Raw genomic sequence first — 12882 nt, forward strand, 5'->3', positions numbered from 1 at the left:
AACCGTATGGCTGTGGAAAAGCCTGAACTGTTATACGTATTGATGGAGCTCTGAAGATGTACAACATCGCTGGTAAAGCTGCTTATTGAGTCTCTCGCTAATGTCTGATAAGAGAATCTGCTGTTAAGAGGAGAAGCCTTACCTGTTACCTACCGTCTGAGTTCTGCAGATGTGCAGCAACACTGTGAAGTGAGTTTTAAAGTCACAAATTCCCGTTCATGTTCTGATGAGAGAATCTGCTGTTGAGAGAAGAGACATTACCTGTTCCTTACTGTTTGAGTCCTGCAGATGTGCAGCAACGCTGTGAAGTGAGTTTTAAAGTCACCATTCCCCTCTCACGTCCTGGTAAGAGGATCTGCTGCTAAGAGAAGAGACCTTACCTGGTACCTACCGTCTGAGTCCTGCAGATGTGCAGCAACGCTGTGAAGTGAGTTTTAAAGTCACCATTCCCCTCTCACGTCCTGGTAAGAGGATCTGCTGCTAAGAGAAGCGACCTTACCTGGTACCTACCGTCTGAGTCCTGCAGATGTACAGCAACGCTGTGAAGTGAGTTTTAAAGTCACAATTCCCCTCTCACGTCCTGATAAGAGAATCTGCTATTGAGAAAGTGAACATTACCTGTTACTTACTGTTTGAGTCCTGCAGATGAGCAGCAACGCCGTGGAGTAAGCCTTCCTAGCCACCATCGCTCTATTGTCCCCTGAAGACAGTGGAACATCGTTCCAGCGGCTACTCTGGTCCAATAGCCTGAGAAGACAGGAGTTGCTCATTCTTTCCTCAAGTTGATTGTCATTCAATAAAGACTATTATTTTTGAACTCAATTACTTGCCTCCTCCTTTGTCCGTTTGTTGCGTGCCTGTGGTGTCGGCTCCTCACGGTGGTGTCTGGAGTCAGGGGCGGCTGGGCATTCGAGTCCGCCCCGGCCTGCACCGGTGACATACATATACGCCCTGGTTGATCTTAGTCTCCCTGTTTATTTTGTGTTTTTACTTTTTGGTTTATTTATCTTTTTTTAAAATGTATTAATAGATGAGTATGATGATAATAATTATTTACAATTTATATTACTACTATTATAATTTATTGATTTGTATATATGTATATACACTCACCTAAAGGATTATTAGGAACACCATACTAATACTGTGTTTGACCCCCTTTCGCCTTCAGAACTGCCTTAATTCTACGTGGCATTGATTCAACAAGGTGCTGAAAGCATTCTTTAGAAATGTTGGCCCATATTGATAGGATAGCATCTTGCAGTTGATGGAGATTTGTGGGATGCACATCCAGGGTACGAAGCTCTCGTTCCACCACATCCTAAAGATGCTATATTTGGGTTGAGATCTGGTGACTGTGGGGGCCATTTTAGTACAGTGAACTCATTGTCATGTTCAAGAAACCAATTTGAAATGATTCAAACTTTGTGACATGGTGCATTATCCTGCTGGAAGTAGCCATCAGAGAATGGGTACATGGTGGTCATAAAGGGATGGACATGGTCAGAAACAATGCTCAGGTAGGCCGTGGCATTTAAACGATGCCCAATTGGCACTAAGGGGCCTAAAGTGTACCAAGAAAACATCCCCCACACCATTACACCACCACCACCAGCCTGCACAGTGGTAACAAGGCATGATGGATCCATGTTCTCATTCTGTTTACACCAAATTCTGACTCTACCATCTGAATGTCTCAACAGAAATCGAGACTCATCAGACCAGGCAACATTTTTCCAGTCTTCAACTGTCCAATTTTGGTGAGCTTGTGCAAATTGTAGCCTCTTTTTCCCATTTGTAGTGGAGATGAGTGGTTACCGGTGGGGTCTTCTGCTGTTGTAGCCCATCCGCCTCAAGGTTGTGCATGTTGTGGCTTCACAAATGCTTTGCTGCCTACCTCTGTTGTAACGAGTGGTTATTTCAGTCAAAGTTGCTCTTCTATCAGCTTGAATCAGTCGGCCCATTCTCCTCTGACCTCTAGCATCAACAAGGCATTTTTGCCCACAGCACTGCCGCATACTGGATGTTTTTCCCTTTTCACACCATTCTTTGTAAACCCTAGAAATGGTTGTGCGTGAAAATCCCAGTAACTGAGCAGATTGTGAAATACTCAGACCGACCCGTCTGGCACCAACAACCATGCCACGCTCAAAATTGCTTAAATCACCTTTCTTTCCCATTCTGACATTCAGTTTGGAGTTCAGGAGATTGTCTTGACCAGGACCACACCCCTAAATGCATTGAAGCAACTGCCATGTGATTGGTTTATTAGATAATTATATATATTATATATATATATATTATAATTTTTTTTTGAATGCGTCTTTTCTTTAACCTTTTTGTAAAATGTTAAAATCCTAATAAAAATACTGTTAAAAAAAAAAAACTGGCGTTAAATGAGAGTCAATTATTTGTTAATGTATCAAATAGGTGGTATTTTTCTGATGTCCTTCACTGATCTACTATATTAACTCATCTGTCATTCTGGACCATAAACATTGTGTCAGGTTCATAATATTTACCTCATATTTGCCATTACTTTTTTCATTACCTTGGTTGCCATGAAGGACAGTAATTACAGTTTTTTAAACAGTTTTTAGATTTGACCAATGATTACATTCCCTGTCAATTCAGAAGCAGAAGCTTCTTGTTTTGCAGAAGAATCTTCTTTTGAAGTTCATATATTACAATATGATAGAAATACATATATTTTTTTCTGGTAAGATGAGGACATTTAAAGTACTTCGATTAAAAACTGTAAAAAGCTGTTACATAAGACATTCTTTAATTAATTCTGTTTCATCAGGCAGTAGAACTACTGGTTGATTAAGAGACAGAAAAATAGTCTTACCTTATCTGCTGACACAATATGATCTCTGATATGTTGAAGTCTGTTCATCTGAAGTGTCTTGTGTTTTTGCACAGCACTTGTTTAAAATGAACAGTCTTGGAACAATATACTGAGCAGAGACAGAAGCAGAGGCAGTGTAGCGTGATGAGATCACAAATGAGCTAGCAGTCAGCAGCCCATGAAAGACGGTCTTGTGACAAGAAAATGTAACCAATTAATTTGATACAGATTCCTCAACAGAGCACAAATGCTTGCTTTATTTAGGAGTTTGAGAGGTGGACTGTGTGCCTGCAGAAGTGTAAACATAAGCTATTGACCTCTGGGTAATTTGCCTTGCTTGGTGCAAAGTGCAATGTATGTTTCCAAAATCAACATTACTGTAAGGAGCTTTATAAATTTATATACATATTTTCAAACTTAAAAATGCCTCTTGTACACTAGTTGAAACATTTGAGTGAAATGATTTGCAGATATTCTTAAGACATGGGACAAAAAAAGGCTTTAGAAGTGCAAAAAAGTTTTTATAACAATATTTTGGATTAATCTGTTCAGAGGTATTCTCTTCTTCCATTTCCTGACAGAATGGGTTTGTTTTTCTTCCCTGTCACTCATTATGGTTCAAGAAAGTCAGATTCAAATAAATGTGTACTGTCAGGTCAAAAATAATCTAGCTTTGATTAAAATGAATAATGAAAAACAATAACAGATTGTGTTATCTGGGGAAAATAGCTACTAATACGAATACTTTTGAACGGGGTCATGTTTATGAATTCAGCTATTTTTTGTGTTGTGGACTATATGTTAACAGCTTTTATGTAAAATATCTTATTCAGGACAGTACTAAATAAAAAATAACATGCATTTTGTATGATCCCTCTTATTTTTTTAAAGGGGTCATTAACTGAGAAATAAATTTTTCCTTGAGCTTTTGACATAGAGAATATCCTGTAAGTTTCAGAACTGAAAACGTCCTTATTAGTCCAAAAACAGCTTTTATTGTAACCGAGCCCAGATAATGACTAATTGTGGATTGTGCCTATCTATGGTGAAAGACGGCCTCAGCAAAAGATCAACTCCTACTTCATCATTGCAACTTTGGCCTCGCCCACTGGAGTGTTAGTGAGATGACGAGGAGAAAAGAAAGACGCAGGATCACGCCACTAAAATAACATCACCTTGCAAAGGATCCTAATGCTAGGAATGTGGTTATTTATTTTCAACAATGTGAATGTCTCAGTTAAGCATTATTTATTTATATTCGGTACATCTCACTGTGGATTCTTTGGCAAATCAGTTGAAAATTTTGGCACAGCCACAGCCTTTGCAAACAGAAACCAACTTATACGGTGCAAACAGACTTATACGATATGGATAACATCAAGTAACCTTGTTAATTGTAATGCCTGATCTGTGACCAGTGATTTCTGGTAATGATTAATGACAGAGCCTGGTTTCTCCCAAGGTTTATTTTTCTCCATTAGGTCACCTACTGGGGTTTTGGTTTCCTTGCCACTTTCGCCTATGGCTTGGCTTGCTCAGTTGGGGACACTCAATTTTTCAACTAAATATCCAAATAAATCTAATTATTAAACTAAATTAACCATATAAACTAAAATTACTTATCTAAAGCCCACACTGTCACTATGATGATTTAAATTAACTGATGACATCACCGACATCACATTCTGTTGCATTATTTTCCTGTTTAACACTGTGAAGCTGCTTTGAAACAATCTGCATTGTTAAAAGCGCTATATAAATAAAGTTGACTTGACTTGACTATAGTCTGACATTCTTTTCCTCTGTGTCAGTAAATCAAACCAGTGACTAAACAATCAACTTCACATTGTTTCTCTTAGTAGGATGAAAATAATACGTTATTTAAACTGTGATTAAATTATATATGTAAAACGATCAAAGAACGTTCACTTTGAAATCGCTGGAGCTGTAAATCAGACAGCACAAGTTTATCAGTGATTGATGGATTTCACCACCGAAAGCACCAATAGTGGGCACGTGAGCATCAGAACTAGCCTCTTTCAGCAGGATATTGCTCCCTGCCACAAAGCAAAAATGGTTCAGGAACGGTTTGAGGAGTTGACTTGGCCTCCAAATTCCTCAGATATCAATCCAATCAAGCATCTGTGGGATGTGCTGAACAAACAAGTCTGATCCATGGAGGCCCCACCTCTCAATTTACAGGATTAAAGGGATAGTTCACCCAAAAATGAAAATTAGCCCATAATTTACTCACCCCCAAGTCATCCTAGGTGTATATGACATTCTTCTTTCAGACGAATAAAATCGGAGTTATATTACAAAAGTCCAGGCTAATCCAAGCATTAGAATTTGATTCATAGTTGCTCTGTTTTTGAAGTCCATAAAAAGTGCATCTGTCCGTCAAATAACGTGCTCCACGCGGCTCCGGGATGTTAATAAAAGCCTTCTGAAGCGAATCGATGCGTTTATGTAAGAAAAATATTCATATTTAAAACTTTATCAACTAAACTTTCGACCGACTGCCTTCCATGGAAAAGTGTTGAATGTTGAAAGTGAAACTCAAGATGCGTACGTGACGTCATGACGAGCGTACCTGGTCTTTTGATCGGCAGGGGAACTTTCAACAATTTGACCATATTGAACAGGGAAGACGGTCGGTCGAAAGTTTACTTGATAGCGGGTGTTTTAAATATGGATATTTTTCAAATGCATTGATTCGCTTCAGAAGGCCTTTATTAACACCCCAGAGCCGCGTGGAGCATGTTATTTGATGGGCAGATGCACTTTTTATGGACTTCAAAAACAGAGCAACTATGAATCAAATTCTAATGCTTGGATTAGCCTGGACTTTTGTAATATAACTCAGATTTTATTCGTCTGAAAGAAGAATGTCATATACACCTAGGATGACTTGAGGGTGAGTAAATTATGGGCTAATTTTCATTTTTGGGTGAACTATCCCTTTAAAGAATCAATTACACAGCAGTATTAAATGGACCAAAAAACGAAAGTTTTTGTGGCAGAGATTTTATATTTTGATCGAAGATCTGGGAGTACACACAAACATAAACAGGTACATATAAGGGTTCATTATATATATATAAAAAACACAATCCAAACTTTAAGTTATTAAAATCAATAAGAATAATAAAAGCCATTTAGATAAAGGATGTAAATGAACTTTCTAGCTCAGTAGTAAATTAAATGTATGAATGATCATAAAATCATAAACTCTATATTTATTACTCAATATGTGGCTGAGCCTGTGTAGTTGGAATGAATTTAATGATCTGACTCGGAGATGATCTGCAGATCCGTCAGTTGTTTCCTTTCTGTTTAAAGGTGAAGCATGTACAATTTATTTTTATGTTAAAGTACATTCTTTTAACCCAGTTTATTGTTCATTGACAACTATTAGCAGGGCATTCATGGGTTTATCTACCCCAAAAATGTAAACATTGAGCCTCCCAGGAACCATCAAAACATAGAGAGCGGTCAGCTCAGAGTTGTCTTTCCAGCTCAAACTATAGTGAGAGTGGAGTGGCTATAGTAGCAGGCAGAGCAAGAGGGTGTTTAGCCAGTGTGGGACCATGACTCACACGTGACATGGGAAAAGAGATTCAGCTTTGGTTACAGAAGTGCAAGCAAAAATTGTCTGCATTTAGACATTCAAAGATTAAACAGGTAACAAACACATCAAAAAGCTTGAGTTCACCCTAGACAGAGTCTAAAAGTATTCCTAATATGTACTTTTATTGAAAATAGCCTACTTTTACCTGTTGAGACATGCCTTCATAAGCATCCATATGATATGTATTTGTGATGTTTGAGTTGGGGGAGGCACGACACGCAAAGGTGTATTTGTAGTTAAATCCACTAGGTGACAATATAGTGTCACAGAAACTACATACTTCACCTTTAAAATTTGTGAAACAAAAATGGCATGGAGGATGATGTTCATTGATCAATGTATGATCAATGAACTCTTCAGTATGGCTCTGATTTCAGACTCCTGTACAGACAGCAGGTGAAAACCATGCCGAAAATCTGGAAGAACATATGAGAGGAAAAGTCTGATATTAATACAAATCCATATAATATCATACTGTCATGGCAAAAATAATCATATGGACAGAACTACTCAGTAGTTATATACCATGTGTCAAATTGACGACTTGTGGCCCTTGATTTATGACCTGTCACTCCTGATTGACATGGCAGGATGTAACCATGCATTTATGGAACTGTCCAAATACTCATACTTGCGGACTTTGCACTAGACCACTTGTCAACTTACGTGATGCATTTCCTGTATTTTGTTCCTGTGGTGTTCAAGCGGTGTGAAAACTGAAAGTGTGTGTAGGGCTTTTGATTACCCGATGGTATCACACATACATTTGTAAAAATGCAATTACTGAATTATTTTTAATGAGCTTCATTTACACATTCTGATTTCAATACTTTGCACTTTCAAACTAATTTCTAAATGTCTGTTTACAAGTTCTTATGTAACAAAATAATTAATTGCAGTTGCAAACATTTGCTGCACCAATGTGGTGTCACTAGAGCAAACTGTCTAATATTATCTTTAAATGAAACTATTTATTTTTTTATTCTTAAATGAAAAGCATGCATAACATCTGCAGGGAAGAGATATTGTCATCCAAACATGCAATGCTCATAAAACTTAATCTTGGTGCAATCATTGTGGGTTATCAATATTCTGAGGTCTCACCCGGGACACAAAACGTAGTGTTGGGCTTCCAGACTAAGCCTCATATAAAACATAGAAAAACATATGGATGCCATTGTCCAACTGCAAGAATGTTTATTTATTGTCAAATAAATAGATATTGAATAAAAAAAGGTCTTCAACGCTGGGGACACACTCTCCTGCTGAATTTAGCTCCAACCCTAAACAAACACACCTGAACCAAGGAACGTCAGGATCGCTTGAAAAATCACAGGCAGGTATGCTAAACAGGTTAGAAATAAATGCAGGACAGTGGGTCTCCATGAGCAGGGTTGAAGATCTGTTTGTATATTGCTCGATTTTCTACTACTATGCACTAAAAAAACTTTTTGGACAGATTTTGTTAGTGGAACTATCACCATGCTGTAATGCTACATAAGAATTATGATCTTCTACACCCTTGTAATCCCATAGATACAATTCAAATAGCACTGTAAAAAGTGCTACACCCACAAAGTAGGTTTTATATACTTTAAATAGTTGTAATCTAGTTTATTTCATTTGTTTTATACTAAAAAGTATCAAAATAATTCCTCTTTACTTAAAATATATCAGTTTTTATATAACAATTTATTTTAAGTAAACTATTGCAATTTATTTGGGTAGTTATTTGTATGTGGTTGTTGTGTACAAGAAATGTTATAAAAGTGAGTTGACATACACAATTTATTTGAGCAGCTGTTGATGTGGCAGGTGTGTTCATCAAACGTAAATACTTTACATTTTTATAAGTTGGCATTATCCCTTTTTACTGGCGCGAGCTGCGCAGGGACTTTCCCAGGCAGATGCAGTATCTTCCTCTGCACTTCAACCGTTCGTTCACTGCAGCGGATCTGAATTTCAGGAACTGATTCACACGGTAAGTTGAACAAATTTAGCCAAATTACTGGTGATGTAAAGTCACGCGAAATCGCTTAGCTGAGGTTAGGTTTGCAAATTGTACTGTGTAGCTAACGTTAGCTATCCTGCACACATGGCAAGCTAAGATGGCTGCACAGTGCGGTGGATTGGCAGAAAACAGTTAACGTTAATATGAAATTAAATAAGTGCTGTAGTCATGCCTACTATGTGTTTTAAGGCTACACGGGCTGAATTTCACATTGCTCAATTATGGTAAATGGCCCATAGTTGTGAAGACGGGGCACATAAGGCAACAAACTTGACTAAAGATTACATTTCATTCTTGCTTTTTTCATACTTAAAAATAACTAGATAGTGAATGAATATGTTTCTTTACTGCTGACACTCATTTGATTGAAAACAAATTTGTATCCAAAACTCTCATGTTGTTTAAATCACACACAAAAAAACATATCTCTTTTGGTATGTAACTAAGATGGTATACTTCTCTTTACAGATCTGTGAAGAGTTCCTGAGAATCAGTTGCATATCACTCTTTACACATAAAAGGTCCAACAAAACATGTTTAAGAAAGCATTTGAGGTGAGAAATAGCCGATGTACTATAGAAGCTACTATTAGATGTATAATAGGACCTTTTACAGCAATCTGTCACCAGGCTGTGAATTTTGATCAGATTTTACTTTTTGACAGGAACCATCTCCCTCTGTGGAGAAAAGGAGCGAAGTGGTCCTGAGATGCCTGATTGAGTACATGGGGGACAGACAGGAAGACCTCATCAGTGTCCACCACGTATGTATTGGGCTTAAAGCTACTTGTCTATTTTTCTGTCTATGTATTAATATTGTGATGATATGGGGTAATTACGTTTGCTCTTGAAAGATATTTAAACTCTGTAGCTTAAAGGATTAGTCCACTTTCAAATGAAAATTTCCTGATAATTTACTCACCCCCATGTCATCTAAGATGTCCATGTCCTCCTTTCTTCAGTCAAAAAGAAATTCAGGTTTTTGATGAAAACACTCCAGGATTATTCTCCTTATAGGGGACTTAAATTGGCCCCAGACGGTTGACGGTCAAAATTACAGTTTCAGTGCTGCTTCAAATGGCTTTAAACAATACCAGACAAGGAATAAGGGTCTTGCGAAACGATTAGTAATTTTCTTTAAAAAAAATAGGGAAGTTTATCTTCCACTTGTGATGCGATCATTTGTGTTTATAGTATTAAGCATGTACATTTTCATTTTTTAAAGAAAATTACAGATCGTTTCGCTAGATAAGACCCTTATGCCATATCTGGGATCACTTAAAGCCCTTTGAAGCAGCACTGAAACTAATTTTGACCTTCAGACATTTGGGGCCAATTGAAGTCCACTATGAGAAAAATCCTGGAATGTTTTCTTCAAAAAACTTAATTTCTTTTCGACTAAAGAAAGAAGGACAAGAACATCTTGGATGGCATGGGGGTGAGTAAATTATCAGCAAATTGTTATTTGAAAGTGGACTATTCCTTTAATAAACAGTAATGTGATGACCAATCAGGTACAGCCAAATACAATTGCATTTGCTACAGTAGATCATGATAATTTAGTACCCACACTCAATGGCATTATCATGGTAGACTTTACTCTGGTCACTTGCTCTAGTCACAGTATCCATCTAGTATCCACCACTTTTAGCAACAAAAAAATTAATTTTGACTTTGTGTCTTATCTGTCTTTTACCTGTCTGCTATATTCATCTCATTAACTTTTTTTAAAATTTGTCTGACCAAACTCTTGATCTTGTTTGTGTCCACCAATAGAGTCGTGATGAAACCGAGGTGCATGCTGAGCTTGGCAGTTTCAGCCCACTGAAAATTTACATGTGCCATCAACCCGACATGATTGGGATTATCAAAGAAGGACAACCTGTGGTCAGAGGTGTGCCAAACCTCTCAAAAGCTTGCTGCCTCCTGTTTGGACTTACCTATGCCCTCAACCTCAAGTATCCCTCAAAACGTATGTATACTTATACATGATATATCAGAGGCTCTTTGTGGGACTGATACTTTATTAATGTGGACTTTGGACTGTGTTCTGTGCTGATCATACCTCATGAGGTATATACTCAACAGCGTAGTGTACAATGTGATGTTATGGTTTACATTTACCTTTATCTAAACATTGCAGATTGGGCAGTTTGGATATTTTACTTTAATGTTCAGAACAGGTTGAAAATACACTATACAGTGTTTGTTTTACATTATTGTGTACATGTGCGACCACATTTATTGGCTGTTTTGTAGTCACTGTTAAAAGTGACACTGGTTGACATTGAATAAATAGTATTGTCTTCAATCTATCTTCCCATCTTTTTTTTCTTCAATAGAATTTGTAATTGTTATTGACAAATTCTCTTTATGTAAAGTTGATCACTGTAGTGCTTAGAATATAGACATTTAGATTTCTTTTCTGAGATTACAGCCAGGACTCAATTAAAATGTTTATTCACATGTGATTAGGTTAATTTTACTTGTAGCAACCCATAAATAAGTTACCTGTACCAAGAAAAGTAGGTTTATCTAACTGAATAATACTAGTATTATTAATTAACTCAACTTGATTTTGTTGCGTTTGTATTAAGTAATGTTACAGTGTTTATTATACTTAAAAAAGGCTGCAAGTTCACTCAACTTAAAACATTCAATGCAGCCACTTGCCTCACTTTTTATAAGTTAGATCTAGGTATTACTTTTTACAGTGAGTCTTTATGCAGGAATTAATAAATACAAGAGGCCAAGTTACTAAGAAAGCAGATACAACATGTAAGAACAGTGCCATTAATAAATATAGCTGCAAGCAGCAATACCGGGGCCAAGCGCAAAGAAGAAGACAAGACATGCCAAAATGGCTGGCAGTGTCAGATCAACTGGAGCAATGAGCAATTAATCACGTTTTAAGATGATTTGAAGCAAAAGGCTGAAAATGCGTTGTAGTCTGAGAGTGTCAGACCAACTGCAACAATTAACAATTATACAGTTTAAGAAGATTAGGCAAAATGGCTGAAATATCATATATTGAGTCACTGATAATATAAGTTAATGGTTTATCACTTTTGACCAATAGGTGGCACAGATACGAAATTGATGTGGTGTAGTCAGAATAAGGGAACAATGACACATGCAAAGATTGATGCCAATATGTCAAAGCATTGCAGAGATACAGCCTCAAGAGTAATTTTGGCATAATGGCTCAACTTCGTCGCTGCGGTTTACAAAAACGGTTTCATCTATTGATGCAGAATCCCTAACTTTTTGTTGACACAGTCTGAAGATGATACGATTCGATTTTGGTGGAAATTGGACAAACGGTCTAGGATGAGTTTGAAAAAGTAGGTTTTGATCAAATAAGAACATTGAGGACAGGATGTTTGACCAAATATGGCAAAATTAGTATCTATGTTCTTGGCATGAGCCAATGACTGTATTATGACCAGTTTCATTAAACTAGGCTAATTTAATCAAAAGTTATTAGCATGTTTGTAAATTTTGTTATAACCTCTGACCACAAGGTGGCACTGCCCCAAAACGTTTTGAGTACCTTCAAAGCATGGTGCGGAAGACATGATTTTTGGACAAACAGTTCAGAAGTTATAAGCAAAAATAGCCATTTTTTGTATCTCCGGACCAGTAGGTGGCGCTGCGCCGAAACGCTGCATGTTGCTTCAGGACATGCTTGTGATGACATATACCAAGATTGGTTTGAATACGATAAAGCGTTGTGGAGATATAGGCTTATGAGTGTTTTTGCAACCGCTACGCAAAATTTGTGTGCGCGTTTTTCAAAAACGATTTGACGAATCAACTTGATTTGCAAGATTTTTTGTCAGCATGGTCTGAAGATGATATGGTTCAATTTCTGTGCAAATCGGACAAACCGTCTAGGACGAGTTCGCAAAAGTAGGTTTTTTGGAAAATTAAAAATGGCGGGGAAATTATCATGACCGAAAATGACATCATAGGATGCAATTGAATCGGCATGAGCCAATGAATGTATTATGACCAGTTTCATTATACTAAGCTAATTTAATCAAAAGTTATTAGCATTTTTGTCAAGTTTGTTATATCTTTTGACCACAAGGTGGCACTGCCCTAAAACTTTTTGAGTACCTTCAGGGCATGGAGTGGAAGTCACATACCGAGTTTAGTAACAATATACTAATGCATTTGTAAAATATAGCATTTTTTGACAAAATTCAAAATGGCCGACAGCCAAAATGGCCGATATGGTCAAATTGAATATCAGACGACTCGGCATGCCGTCCTGAATGTAACGAGACCACTTTTATGATTTTTGGACAAACAGTTCAGAAGTTATAAGCAAAAATAGCAATTTTTCGTATCTCCGGACCAGTAGGTGGCGCTGCGCCGAAACGCT

General features: G+C 37.2%; 2 protein-coding genes across 4 annotated transcripts in view; both read right to left on the bottom strand.

Moving 5' to 3' along the window:
• Window positions 1–3137, bottom strand: part of uraha (urate (5-hydroxyiso-) hydrolase a) — a 55021-nt gene extending 51884 nt beyond the window's left edge. The window contains exon 1 of one of the 2 annotated variants that reach the window (XM_079824908.1): window positions 2852–3137. In XM_079824908.1, the coding sequence (XP_079681034.1) occupies window positions 2852–2899 (48 nt within the window). In that variant the 5' untranslated portion in view covers window positions 2900–3137. The remainder of the gene's footprint in view (window positions 1–2851) is intronic. The other variant, XM_079824909.1, reaches the window with a different exon arrangement.
• A 2729-nt stretch (window positions 3138–5866) lies between these two features.
• Window positions 5867–12882, bottom strand: part of cd151l (CD151 antigen, like) — a 124674-nt gene continuing 117658 nt past the window's right edge. The window contains exon 8 of one of the 2 annotated variants that reach the window (XM_079825385.1): window positions 5867–6898. In XM_079825385.1, the coding sequence (XP_079681511.1) occupies window positions 6839–6898 (60 nt within the window). In that variant the 3' untranslated portion in view covers window positions 5867–6838. The remainder of the gene's footprint in view (window positions 6899–12882) is intronic. The other variant, XM_079825384.1, reaches the window with a different exon arrangement.

This window comes from Gobio gobio, assembly GCF_949357685.1.
Source record: "Gobio gobio genome assembly, chromosome: 9".
NCBI classification, from domain to species: Eukaryota; Metazoa; Chordata; class Actinopteri; order Cypriniformes; family Gobionidae; genus Gobio; species Gobio gobio.